The 14,885-nt window shown below is 41.6% G+C and overlaps 1 protein-coding gene across 2 annotated transcripts in view; it reads right to left on the reverse strand.

The window, feature by feature from the left end:
- The window catches only part of rftn1a (raftlin, lipid raft linker 1a), a 50,074-nt gene that overhangs the window by 27,084 nt on the left and 8,105 nt on the right, over positions 1-14,885 (reverse strand). For both annotated transcript variants that reach the window (XM_029732507.1, XM_029732506.1), the window contains exon 2: positions 13,062-13,213. In XM_029732507.1, coding sequence (XP_029588367.1) covers positions 13,062-13,209 — 148 coding nt within the window. In that variant the 5' untranslated portion in view covers positions 13,210-13,213. The remainder of the gene's footprint in view (positions 1-13,061; positions 13,214-14,885) is intronic.

A 14,885-nucleotide genomic window follows, 5' to 3' on the forward strand; every position in this document is an offset into this window, starting at 1 on the left:
TTTTTCTAACATTAAATTCTCATACTAAAACCCTGAATCTATAGGGATTCAACCCACCTCCTCTCTCCTCTTTCTCTCCCTCTGGTCAAAATAACAGCTGGAGATGGATACAATATGATTGTGTCACTAAACAGTAATTTAGGCGTCATTATCTTAACACTCCTATTACACTAACCAGCAAGACACACACAACATATTAGGGTAATTCCCCCCTGCAGTGAAATAGGGAGAGGGTAGGGAGGAGTCGTTTCATTTATACGTTTACCACATTGGCTTTAAGAGGGCTATCATTCCGCTCTGCCATGAGAACACTCTCTGGAAGTTTACAATGCCAGGTTCTGCCAGTGGGAAGGTTGGATACCCACTCCTCTTGACTCCGGAAGTGTTGACCGGTGGGACGAACGGACGGAGGGACGGACGGAGGGACGGACTTAGGGACAGGCGGACGGAGGGACAGACGGAGGGACAGACGGAGGGACAGACGGACGGAGGGACGGACGGACGGACGGAGGGACGGACGGACGGAGGGACGGACGGATGGAGGGACGGACTTAGGGACAGACGGACGGAGGGACGGACGGAGGGACAGACGGAGGGACAGACGGACGGAGGGACGGACGGAGGGACGGACGGACGGAGGGACGGACGGAGGGACGGACAGACGGAGGGACAGACGGACGGAGGGACGGACGGAGGGACAGACGGAGGGACGGACGGACGGAGGGACAGACGGACGGAGGGACGGAGGAAGGGACAGACGGAGGAAGGTGAAATGTACAGTCCAGGTGTTAATCAGCAGGTCACCATTGAGAACCGCTACACTCCAGAATGAGAATATTGAATTCTGGAATCAGAATTATGAGTTATCAAGCTCAAGGTTCTCCAAATAGAACCTTGTGCTCCCAATACTCCTGTAATCCTGACTGGTGAGGGTCTGTGTGTGTCAAGAGTAAGTGGGGATGATTACTCCCTCCCCAGGACATATTATACCTCCTTGACATTTCCTCAGTATCTTTTAATGACTAGCAGAGTTGAGCAGAGATATACGTGCCAACCACTGACTATAAAATAATACACTACTGAAAGCCCAGAGTTTCCCACCGCTGAGGTATGAGACACACAGACACACACAACGCTGAGGTATGAGGAAAGAGCCTGTGGGTTAGACTGCTGTTGGTCAGGGTTGTAACACACAGGATGCATCCCAAATGACACCCTATTCCTTACATACAGCACTACTTTTGACCAGTACCCATAATGCCCTGTATTTTTTATTTTACCCTTATTTAACTAGGCACGTCAGTTAAGAACAAATTCTTATTTTCAATGACGACCTAATTCTGCCTTGTTCAGGGGCAGAATTACAGATTTTTACCTTGTCAGCTCGGGAATTTTATCTTGCACCCTTTCGGTTACTAGTCCAACGCTCTAACCACTAGGTTACCTGCCGCCATATGTTGGAAATAGGGTGCAATTTGGGAGGCAGACAATCTGTGGGGGTCGGAGTTTTGGAGCATTCGTTGTACAGGAAATGCTTGACTAAGTGCACCGAGTTCGGATGAACTGACTGAAAACACCCCAAGACATTTCTGTAGTCTAGAGAGTAGAATATTGCTCGGTCTGAATACTGACTACACCAGTCGCGTTTAAAATTCTATCAGTAAACCTCTTCATGCGTTTTCTACAGAGCTTAATGTTAACACCTTACACATTTTGATAGATTCACACAACACATGCGATCTCCTAAATCACTCATTCTGATCCCTCAATATATAATGTGTTTTGATAGCTCAATACATCATCTGTTTTGATAGCTCAGTATATCATCTGTTTTGATAGCTCAATATATCATCTGTTATGATAGCTCAGTATATAAGGTGGTTTGAAAGCTACATTCAACAAACAATCTGAATAGCTGGATAAATCAAACTTTGGCAGCTATATGCATCTTGGTCTCTTGCACATATGGGCGCACACAAAAGATCCATGCCGCCTGAAGTTCCTATTCTGATTGACCTGCTTTATAGCCTTCATGGTCGTCACCAGTCAGAATAAGAACTGTGTTTCTTTCTCTATAGTGTCTCTAAAACTCATCAGCTGACTTCAGAGCCCCAATGTGTCAGTTGAGGAGAGAAGCTTTAGTCACTGTGTGATCACACCTGACTCATTTTCCCACCCTCACTCTCCTCCTCTCTCCTTTTCTAACACCTTCTCGCGCCCACTCTTTTCTCCTTCTTTAATGGCCTCTCCCTCCCTTTATTCACTCATATAAATGCAATATGCAACAACTTCAAAGATTTTACTGAGCTACATTTCATAAAAGAAAATCAGTCAATTGAAATAAATTAATTAGGCCCCAATCTATGCATTTCACATTACTGGGAATACAGATACCTTAAAAAAAAGTAGGGGCGTGGATCAGAAAACCAGTCAGTATCTAGTGTGACCACCATTTGCCTCATACAGCGCGATACATCTCCTTCGCATAGAGTTGATCAGGCTGTTGATTGTGGCCTGTGGAATATTGTCCCACTCCTCTTCAATGGCTGTGTGAAAGTTGCTGGATATTGGCAGGCACTGGAACACGCTGTCGTACACGTTAATCCAGAGCATCCCAAACATGCTCAATGGTTGACATGTCTGGTGAATACGCAGGTCATGGAAGAACTGGGACATTTTCAGCCTCCAGAAATTATGTACAGATCCTTGTGACATGGGGCCATGCATTATCATGCTGAAACACGAGGTAAGTGAATTGCGCGACAATGGGGCCTCAGGTTCTCGTCATGGTATCCCTGTGCATTCAAAATGCCATTGATAAAATGCAATTGCGTTCATTGTCCATAGCTTGTGCCTGCCCATACCATAACCCCACCACCACGGGGCACTCTGTTCACAATATGAACATCAGCAAACTGCTCGCCCACACGATGCCATACACATGGTCTGCGGTTTTGATGCCGGTTGGAGGTACTTCCATTTTTTTTTTCAATGACGTTGGAGGTGGCTTATGGTAGAGACATTAACATTCAATTCTCTGGCAACAGGTCTGGTGGAACTTCCTGCAGTCAACATGCAAATTGCACACTCCCTCAAAACTTGAGACATCTGTGGCATTGTGTTGTGTAACAAAACTGTTAATTTTAGAGTGGCCTTTTATTGTCCCCAGTACAATGTGCACCTGTGTAATGATCATGCCATTTAATAAGCTTCTTGATATGCCACACCTGTCAGGTGGATGGATTATCTTGGCAAAGGAGAAATGCTCACTAACAGGGATGTGAACAAATTTGTCCACAACATTTGAGAGAAATAAGCTTTTTGTGCATATGTAAAATCTCTGTGATCTTTTATTTCAGCTCATGAAACATGGGACCACCACTATACATGTTTCATTTATATTTTTGTTCAGTGCGTACACACATACATACATACATACATACATACATACATACATACATACATACATACATACATACATACATACATGTATTCATACCCTTTGACTTAATCTACATTTAGTTGTGTTACAGCCTGAATTCAACATTCACCCATCTACACACAATACACCATAATGACAAAGTGAAAACATGTTTTTAGAAATCTTAGCAAATTTATTGAAAATGAAATTCAGAATTCTCATTTACATAGGTATTCAGACCCCTAAGTCAATACTTTGTAGAAGCACCATTGGCCTGGATTACAGCTGTGAGTCTTTCTGGGTAAGTCTCTAAGAGCTTTCCACACCTGGATTGTTCAACATTTGCCCATTATTCTTCTCATAATTCTTCAAGCTCTGTCAAATTGGTTGTTGATGTTTACTAGACAACCATTTTCAGGTCTTGCCATAGATTATCAAGCAGATTTAAGTCAAAACTGTAACTTGGCTACTCAGGAACATTCACTGTCTTCTTGGTAAGCAACTCCAGTGTAGATTTGGCCTTGTGTATTAGGTTATTGTCCTGCTGAAAGGTGAATTCATCTCCCAGTGTCTGGTAGAAAGCAGACTGAACCAGGTTTTCCTCTAGGATCTTGCCTTTGATTAGCTCCATTCTGTTTCTGTTTTATCCTGAAAAACTCCCCAGTCCTTAAAGATTAAAAGCAAACCCATAACACAGTGGCAGTCGCTGTCGTTTAAAATGAGGGAGGACAATCATTTTTTTTATGAGCATGGCCTTATTTCTGGATGACTGTCATTCATATTGGGGTGCCAGCTAGCCTAGTGGTTAGAGTGTTGGGCCAGAAACCGAAAGGTTGCTAGACTGAATCCCTGAGCTGACAAGGTAAAAATCTGTTGTTCTGCCCCTGAACAAGGCAGTTAACCCACTGTTCGCTGGTAGGCCGTCATTGTAAATAAGAATTTGTTCTTAACTGACTTGCCTAGTTAAATAAAGGTTAAATGAAAAAATATATATATATTCCAGTCACCCAGCTCAATGTAACATTGACAGGTTTAGGCTACTACATGATACTCAACTTTTTCCTATACCCATCATGAGGTTGCTACAACCTAGCCTATGAATGAACGTTTACAACGTAGGTGTACAGGTCGAGAGAGAATTTGTAGTAATCAAGGTGACACATTCAATACTACATTGCACACTCTTGCCTGCATCTAGCTGATCTACATTTTACATTTACATTTTAGGCATTTAGCAGACACTCTTAACCAGAGCAACTTACAGTAGTGAATGCATACATTTCATACATTTATTTTTTCTCTTCGTACTGGTCCCCCGTGGGAATCGAACCCACAACCCTGGCGTTGCAAACACCATGCTCTACCAACTGAGCCACACGGGACCACAATGATCTAGAGTGCAATCATTAGTCCAGCGTTTCCCAAACTCTGTCCTGTGGACTTTGTTTTTGCCCTAGCACTACACAGCGGATTCAAATAATCAAAGCTTCATGATTAGTTGATTATTTGAATCAGCTGTGTAGTGCTTTGAAGAAGAAAAAAACACATGTACCACATGGGGTCCCCAGGACCGAGTTTGGGAAACCCTACATTAGTCCAACAATTGCAAATGAGGGTTTCTATTGGACAAATTCAGGTATGTTTATACCCATTCCGTTCTGTTTGCTTCCGTTTAGGATACTTAAAAAAAATCCAACGGAGTCGGTGGAATGTATACACCCCTGATCACACGCAAACACAGTTCCCTTTCATTGCAGCCACATACAAACAGCATGATCACTTTGTTCATTTAACAATTCCTTCTCGCATCTACGCGCTCTCCTTCTCTCACCTTTTCCCTTCGCTTGTGGACTTCAGTGGACAACACATTAGCTAATTGTGACCAGGCAAAAAAACTTTCCAAGCCAAACCGTTATATCATAACCACTACACACAGCCTACATCATTGTCAACATAGCTACTAGAATTAACAAGCTAGTAAACCCCCTACAATCATGCAGTAGAGTGTACAGGCAGCAAGCAGTTTAGCAGTTACACCGGCGAGCCCCTGGTTGCAATAAATTAATAAAACCAAAAACGTACCTTGACTTGGAAAAGTTCCAGTGTGGATAGCCATAGCCTGCTAGCTAACATAGCATCCTTCTATGTTTGAGCCGGGTGTTTAAGTAGGCTAAACTAGCTAGCTGCATTCGCTATCTCTTGCTTCTCTTTCATTTTAATTAGAAACGTATAATATCTGAAAATGTAGCTAGACTCTTACCTGTATAAATGAATAAACGCTTCATGGCAACGTGTCTTTTCCATTTGATTTGTAGCTAGCTGCAGCTTGTTTGACCAGTTGTGTCAAGTCAATCTGGTTCACACTGGCCGTGTGCAGAAAGTAGTCCATCACAAATAAAGTAATAGTGCAAAAATGTCTTGAATACAAAGTTTTATGTTTGGAGCAAATCAAATACAACCCATTACTGAGTACCACTCTCCATATTTTCAAGCATATTGGTGGCTGCATCATGTTATGGCAGTGGAGGCTCCACGGAGGAGGAAGGGGAAGTGAAACATTTCAAAAAGTGAATCATTAAAGTTACCTTTTTTAGATAAAACTATACTAAATATATATAGCTAGCACTGCAGTGCATAACATGTGGTGAGTAGTTAACTAAAAGAGAGAAAGACAATAGTTGAACAGAAAAAAATACAACGGAATATAGCTAGCTCACGCTCTCTCTTTATTCTCGAAGAAATGCATTTGTTCAAAACTGTTCAACTATTGTCTTTCTTTTAGTCAACTACTCACCACATTTTATACAATGCAGTGCTAGCTAGCTGTAGCTTATTCTTTCAGTACTAGATCAATTATCTGATCCTTTGATTGGGTGGACAACACATCAGTTCATGCTGCAAGGTTTGAGGACATCCTCCAGAAGTTGTCATAATTACTGTGTAAGTCTATGGAAGGGGGTGAGAACCATGAGCCTCCTCGGTTTTGTATTGAAGTCAATGTACCCAGAGCAGGACGGAAACTAGCTGTCCTCCGGCAACGCCACGGTGCTACCCTACAGAGTGCTGTTGAGGCTACTGTAGACCTTCATTGCAAAACAGTGTGTTTTAATCAGTTATTTGGTGACGTGAGAATATTTAGTATAGTTTTATCTAAAAAGGACATCTTTAATGTTTCACTTCCCCATCCTCCTCTGAGGAGCCTCCACTGCCATGAGATGATGCAGCCACCACTACGCTTGAAAATATGGAAAGTGGTACTCAGTAATGTGTTGTATTGGATTTGCTACAAACCAAACAGAAAAGACACACTGCCATGAAGCGTTCATTCATTTATACGGGTAAGAGTCAAGCTACATTTTCAGATATTATACGTTTCTAAATTTGTCAGAAAGTTGTTTTCATTGCAAGTTAAAGCGTACTGTTAGCTAGGTCACAAACATTAGCTTGCTGGCTCGCTAGCTAACGTTACATGTATGATCTGTGTAGTAATATTATTAGTATCTCAGAAAGACATTTGCATTGCTAGTTATAGTCTAGCTAGCTAACATTGAACTGATTTAGTTAGCTTTAGCTATCTGCAGATTTCTACTACATCATTTCATGCATGGTGGCTCGCTATGACAATCCATTTGTACTTTAGCTATGGGTTGGGATTATGGTTCATTGTTTAGCTAGCTAGCTGCATGTCTAAACAAAAGACTCCACTTCACCAGATTACATGGCCGATCAAGTTAGCCAGGTTTGTCTGGGGGTGATTACAGCCATATATTGTATTTCATGTCTAGACAATAGTGACCCATCCACTTAGCTAGACATGACCTATCGATTTAGACAAGTGTATCTGGCTAATCTAATAATTCTAAAATAGTTTTTATCTGGACACATTCTAGTTTTGATATTGCTGTAATACAAATATGCAAGTAACCATTTCACAGTACCATTTAAACCTTCTGTATCCTGTGTATCTGACATATCAACTTTCATTTTATTTCATATAGTGTGTGTTTACCAGACACGGCGATGTGAAGAACAACACGACCTGCACCAAAATCAGATTAGGATATGGGCCAAGGATTAGATAAAGTGTATTTTAACCTGGAGTTTTTCCTTATTGTAGACTACTGTTTTCACCACTTTTAGTCTTGAAATCTTTGGTTGTTTACTACACTACCTAACTCACTCTGTTTAGCACAAGAAACATATACGTTTTGCAAATTCGTAAAATATTGTCTGTTTTGGAAATTCGAACATAATACGAATTGTAATTAGTAACATATCATACTAAACGGAGAGTCTCGGATTACGTACAGAATATTACGAAATGCTCTGAAATCAGGTTGCAGAGACTGGGCGTATTGATACACCATCCAAAGTGTAATTCATGACTTCACCATGCTCAAAGGGATATTTATTGTCTGTTGATTTTTTCACCCATCTACCAATAGGTGCCCTTCTTTGCGAGGCATTGGAAAACCTCCCTGGTCTTTGTGATTGAATCTGTGTTTGAAATTCACTGATCGACTGAGGGACCTTACAGATAATTGTATGTGTGGGGAACAGAGATGAGGTAGTCATTAAAAAATCATGTTAAACACTATTATTGCACACAGAGTGAGTCAAGGCAACTTATTTTTATTTAACCTTTATTTAACTAGGCAAGTCAGTTAAGAACAAATTCTTATTTACAATTATGGCCTACCCCGGCCAAACCCGGACGATGCTGGGCCAATTATACACCGTCCTATGGGACTCCCAATCACGGCCGGTTGTGATACAGCCTGGAACCAGGGTCTGTAGTGACTTATTATGGGACTTGCCCATTTTACTCCTGAACTTACAGTTGAAGTCGGAGGTTTATATACACCTTAGCCAAATAGATTTAAACTCAGTTTTTCACGATTCCTGACATTTAATCCTAGTAAAAATTCCCTGTCTTAGGTCAGTTAGGATCACCACTTTATTTTAAGAATGTGAAATGTCAGAATAATAGTAGAGAGAAATAATTTATTTCAGCTTTTATTTCTTTCATCACATTCCCAGTGGGTCAGAAGTTTACATACACTCAATTAGTATTTGGTAGCATTGCCTTTAAATTGTTTAAACTTGGGTCAAACGCTTCGGGTAGCCTTCCACAAGCTTCCCACAATAAGTTGGGTGAATTTTGGCCCATTCCTCCTGACAGAGCTGGTGTAACTGAGTCAGGTTTGTAGGCCTCCTTGCTCACACATGCTTTTTCAGTTCTGCCCACAAATGTTCTATAGGATTGATGTCAGGGCTTTGTGATGGCCACTCCAATACCTTGACTTTGTTGTCCTTAGCCATTTTGCCACAAATTTGGAAGTATGCTTGGGGTCATTGTCCATTTGGAATACCCATTTGCGACCAAGCTTTAACTTCCTGACTGATGTCTTGAGATGTTGCTTCAATATATCCACATAATGTTTCTTCTCATGATGCCATCTATTTTGTGAAGTGCACCAGTCCCTCCTGCAGCAAAGCATCCCCACAACATGATGCTGCCACCCTCATGCTTCACGGTTGGGATGGTGTTCTTCGGCTTGCAAGCATCCCCCTTTTTCCTCCAAACATAACAATGGTCATTATAGCCAAACAGTTCTATTTTTGTTTCATCAGACCAGAGGACATTTCTCCAAAAAGTACGATCTTTGTCCCCATGTGCAGTTGCAAACCATAGTATGGCTTTTTTTAATGGTGGTTTTGGAGCAATGGCTTCTTCCTTGCTGAGTGGCTTTTCAGGTTATGTCGATATAGGACTTGTTTTACTGTGGATATAGATACTTTTGTACCTGTTTCCTCCAGCATCTTCCCAAGGTCCTTTGCTGTTGTTCTGGGATTGATTTGCACTTTTCGCACCAAAGTACGTTCATCTCTAGGAGACAGAATGCGTCTCCTTCCTGAGCGGTATGACGGCTGCATGGTCCCATGGTGTTTATACTTGCGTACTATTGTTTGAACAGATAAACGTGGTACCTTCAGGCATTTAGAAATTGCTCCCAAGGATGAACCAGACTTGTGGTCTACAATTATTTTTCTGAGGTCTTGGTTGATTTCTTTTGATTTTCCCATGATGTCAAGCAAAGAGGCACTGAGTTTGAAGGTAGGCCTTGAAATACATCCACAGGTACACCTCCAATTGACTCAAATGATGTCAATTAGCCTATCAGAAGCTTCTAAAGCCAAGACATCATTTTCTGGAATTTTCCAAGCTGTTTAAAGGCACAGACCCACTGGAAATGTGATACAGTGAATTATAAGTGAAATAATCTGTCTGTAAACAATTGTTGGAAAAATGACTTGTGTTATGTACAAAGTAGATGTCTTAACCGACTTGCCAAAACTATAGTTTGTTAACAAGAAATTTGTGGAGTGGTTGAAAAACGAGTTTTAATGACTCCAACCTAATTGTATGTAAACTTTCGACTTCAAATGTATTTAGGCTTGCCATAACAAAGGGGTTAAATACTTACTGACTATAAACATTTGAGCTTGACATTTTATTAATTTGTAAAAATTTCGAAAAACATAATTCCACTTTGAATTTATAAGGGTATTGTGCGTAGGGCAAAGATTAAAACAATCACAATTTAATCACTTTTAAATTCAGGCTGTAACACAACAAAATGTGGAAAAAGACAAGGGGTGTGAATACTTTCTGAAGGCATATATATATATATATATATATATATATATATATACACACAGTACCAGTCAAAGTTTGGGCATACCTACTCATTCATAGTTTTTTTCTTATATTTACTATTTTCTACATTGTAGAATAATAGAGAAGACATCAAAACTATGAAATAACACATATGGAATCATGTAGCAACCATACCAGTGTTAAACACTCAAAATATATTTTATATTTGAAATTCTTCAAAGTAGCCACCCTTTGCCTTGATGACAGCTTTGGTACACTCTTATTACACTCCATTTTATATATATATATTTTTATTGACCAGAAGGCCTTCAAAAAGGGGGGCCGCCAGTTGTCCATCCCTGCTCTATGCCTTGGAGGAGAAAACGTTGAATCCAAAGCCAAGCCCATGTATCTGAGTGAATTAACAATTGTGAGTAGATATAGATAGTCTCTGAATGGAAATGAGTAGACAGACATGGTTATTTCTTTTTCATTACTGTGTGGGAGTCATGAAGTCACACAGGGAGAATAATATTATTAATGGAAACTAAATTGAATTAAACCGCACATTTGACCGTGGGTTCTCTTCAATGTCAGCCTGAGAGACAGACCGATTCCTCACTGGACGCATGCACACACACACACACTGTTTCTCTCACACACACCATATCTCTGTCTCATACACACATGCGTCCACACACACAAATCCCATTGCTTGGAATGAAGTCTCAATCTTCACAAACAATCAGATAATCCTTCAGGAATCCTTCGCTCGCTCTCTTGGTCTCTCTCCATGACACACACACAAAAATATGTACACACACAGAAACAATACGGAGAGTATCTTCCTTTATCCCCTCAGCAGAGCACTGCTATGCAGACGTAAGGAGCTCATGTGGCATCAAGGAATTTACCATATAAATGACCTGCCTGTCTGTCTAGAGACAAGATGACAATACTCCCTAGCCTGAAATCTATTGTGTGTGTGTGTGTACGCACTAAAGTGAGGTTGAGTGTATGCATTTCGCTACACCACAAGCATTTCACTACACCCGCAATAACATCTGCTAAACACGTGGATGTGACCAATACATTTGATTTGATGAGTTGAGGTTTTTTATGTGTGTGCACGCATTTGCGTCTACAGTACAGCATGGTCATGTGTGCTGCTCTAAGCAGCCTCCCATCCAGCTCATGATAAGCTTAACAGAAATGGAGGAGGCTGAATCCAGAGCTGTTGTCTGGTTGGTCATGACTTCCTCTGCTAGAGTTCCAAATGGTGCCCTAGTCCTTTTATAGTGCACTATAAAAAGCAACCTAGTTCCTGTTGTATATGGAATAGGGTGCCATTTGGGATGCAACCACTGTCTGTATTGGGCTGGCTGCTGAATGTTCTGAGTATGTAGCAAATTCAACAACTGACTGACTCAACTTCCTGTATCCATTCCTAAATACAGTGCGAGGGAAAGTTCATTTTAACATGGACAAAGTGACGTTTAAAAATCCAGAAACATCTCCCTTTATCACACCCTCCCTCTCCCCCCAACTCTCTCTTTTCACTCTCTCTGCACAATCTCTTCTGTTCTGTCACAATAGCAGAATTAGTATATTTAGAACCCAGCAGCCTCATGGGACTTCTCATCAAACACTCCCAAAACACTGCTGCGCAAAACACACACACACACACAAAGACACACACACTTCATTCCCTAAACACTGTGCAAAACATCAACTACAGTACTCTCTCATCTCCCTCTCATTTTCAGAGGTAGGAAGAGGGCGTGGATTAGTCTGAACTGTACAGCTGAATCTTTGGTACTGTGGGATGCCTACTCACACAGAGATTATCTTGAAATATCCACCCTGGTTACAAACCTTGGTCTTAAAGAGCTACAGAATTCCAAATTAGACTTCTAGCCACTTCGCATACAGTGGGGTCTGAAATTATTGACACCCTTGATAAAGATGAGCAAAAATGACAGTATAAAATAATTTGAATACCGAGCTATATTGTATGCTAAAAATGTTTGGATATTATATTATTTTATTCCTCAGCTAAAGACAGGTCATCATTCTAAATAAGAATTTGTTTTGTATAAATAAAGGTGAAATTAAGGTAAAAAAATACATTTCAACAAGTACTACCTTTTTTCTCCTAAAAAGGTAGGAGTCAAAATGATTGACACTCCTGTTTTAATACCTTTAATTACCTCACCACGTGAGGATAAAGCCACTGAAACATTTTTTCTGTTTTATGAGTTGGAGAACGCATTGGGAGGGATCTTAAACCATTTCTCCATACACAATTTTTCCAGATCTTTGATATCCGTCTTCTGTGCTTATGGACTGCCCTCTTCAATATAAACCACAGGTTTTCAATGGATTTCAAGTCCGGAGACAGACGGCTATTGTAAAATGTTTATTTTGTGACCAATTAACTATTTATTTGTGGATTTGTATGTGTGCTTGTGGTTATTGTCTTGCAGGAAGACCCACTTGTGGCCAAGTTTCAGCCTCCTGGCAAAGGCAACCAGGTTGTTGGCTAAAATATCCAGGTACTGGGTAAAGTTAATGATGCCGTTGACCTTAACAAGACCCCAGGACCAGTGGAATCAAAATATCCCCATAACATCAAAGATCCACCACCATATTTTACAGTAGGTATGGGGTTCTTTTCTGCTCATGCATTCTCATTTCAATGCCAAACCCACCACTGGTGTGCGTGACCAAAGACCTCTATTTTCATGTCATTCAACAAATGTAAATGCTTGGAGTTTGATAAATCTCATTGGCACATGGATTGGAATATACCAGTGCTTTGGTCAGGTGACATATAGATCTGGATAAATCAAATGGATTCATGTCTAATCCTTCATGATGACTAGGGGTCGAATTGGAATTCACTACTGGAGCTAGAAGTGTGTGTGTGTGTGTGTGTGTGTGTGTGTGTGTGTGTGTGGGCCTGTCCGTATTCCCTACCTTCCTTCCCCAGCAGGAAGTCCAGAAAGTGGTAGGTGTAGGCCACGCCCACCTTAGTCTCCACCTGCGGTCGTCGGAGGGTGGAGTAGATCTTCCCAGGACTCTTCTCCTCCCCAGTCCTCCGCAGCTTAGGAAGCCTGCAGCCCATCCCTCTGCAGGGAGAAAGAGATACAGAGGAGGGAGATTGAAAGGAAGAGAGAAAGCCAGGTAAGAAAGAGAGATATGAAGAGAATGAGATGGAGAGAAAGAGAGCGGGAGAGAGAGAGGAGTTTGATTGAAAGGAAGAGAGAAAGCCAGGTAAGAAAGAGAGATGAAGAGAATGAGATAGAGAGAGCGGGAGAGAGAGCGAACAGAGCGAGATGGAGAGATGGAGTGAGGGAGGGAAGAGAAAAATAATTAGCATAAAGATAAACTTGTTTCTAAATATAAACCCGTCACAGGTGTTGCATTATAGTATTAAACCCTGCCTCTGTCTGCCGTGAGAAACTATGGGGGATAATGTGTCACAACGCACACACAACCATGAACACGTACACACACCAATAAAACAGGAATATGAATGTGTCAACCATTACATGGCTGGTGGCCTCAGATACAGGCATCCGCTAATCAAATCTGGGTGATTGGGAGTGACATGTTTGATCAGAATGAATTAAAGCAGAAATGAAACTCAGATTTCCTGCCCTGTCGACCATGACAACATTGGCACTGGAGGAGACGAGAGAAGGAAAGGAGGGGGACAGGAGGGAAGGTAGGGAGGAGGAGGAGGAGGAGGAGAGGAAAATAATGCAAAAATAAGGAACTAGGGAAGAGGAGAAGAGAGGAGATGAGGGTCAGAATGAAAAGGAGAGGAAATAGAGGAAGAGGAGACGAGACGAGGGTCAGAATGAAAAGGAGAGGAAATAGAGGAAGAGGAGAAGAGAGGAGATGAGGGTCAGAATGAAAAGGAGAGGAACTAGAGGAAGAGGAGACGAGACGAGATGAGGGTCAGAATGAAAAGGAGAGGAAATAGAGGAAGAGGAGACGAGACGAGGGTCAGAATGAAAAGGAGAGGAACTAGAGGAAGAGGAGACGAGACGAGATGAGGGTCAGAATGAAAAGGAGAGGAAATAGAGGAAGAGGAGACGAGACGAGATGAGGGTCAGAATGAAAAGGAGAGGAACTAGAGGAAGAGGAGACGAGACGAGATGAGGGTCAGAATGAAAAGGAGAGGAAATAGAGGAAGAGGAGACGAGACGAGATGAGGGTCAGAATGAAAAGGAGAGGAAATAGAGGAAGAGGAGACGAGACGAGATGAGGGTCAGAATGAAAAGGAGAGGAAATAGAGGAAGAGGAGACGAGAGGAGATGAGGGTCAGAATGAAAAGGAGAGGAAATAGAGGAAGAGGAGACGAGAGGAGGGTCAGAATGAAAGGAGAGGAAATAGAGGAAGAGGAGAAGAGAGGAGATGAGGGTCAGAATGAAAAGGAGAGGAAATAGAGGAAGAGGAGAAGAGAGGAGATGAGGGTCAGAATGAAAAGGAGAGGAAATAGAGGAAGAGGAGAAGAGAGGAGATGAGGGTCAGAATGAAAAGGAGAGGAAATAGAGGAAGAGGAGAAGAGACGAGATGAGGGTCAGAATGAAAGGAGAGGAAATAGAGGAAGAGGAGAAGAGAGGAGATGAGGGTCAGAATGAAAAGGAGAGGAACTAGAGGAAGAGGAGACGAGATGAGGGTCAGAATGAAAAGGAGAGGAAATAGAGGAAGAGGAGACGAGACGAGATGAGGGTCAGAATGAAAAGGAGAGGAATAGAGGAAGAGGAGACGAGACGAGGGTCAGAAGAAAAG

The sequence above is a fragment of the Salmo trutta genome, chromosome 34 (genome assembly GCF_901001165.1).
Source record: "Salmo trutta chromosome 34, fSalTru1.1, whole genome shotgun sequence".
NCBI classification, from domain to species: Eukaryota; Metazoa; Chordata; class Actinopteri; order Salmoniformes; family Salmonidae; genus Salmo; species Salmo trutta.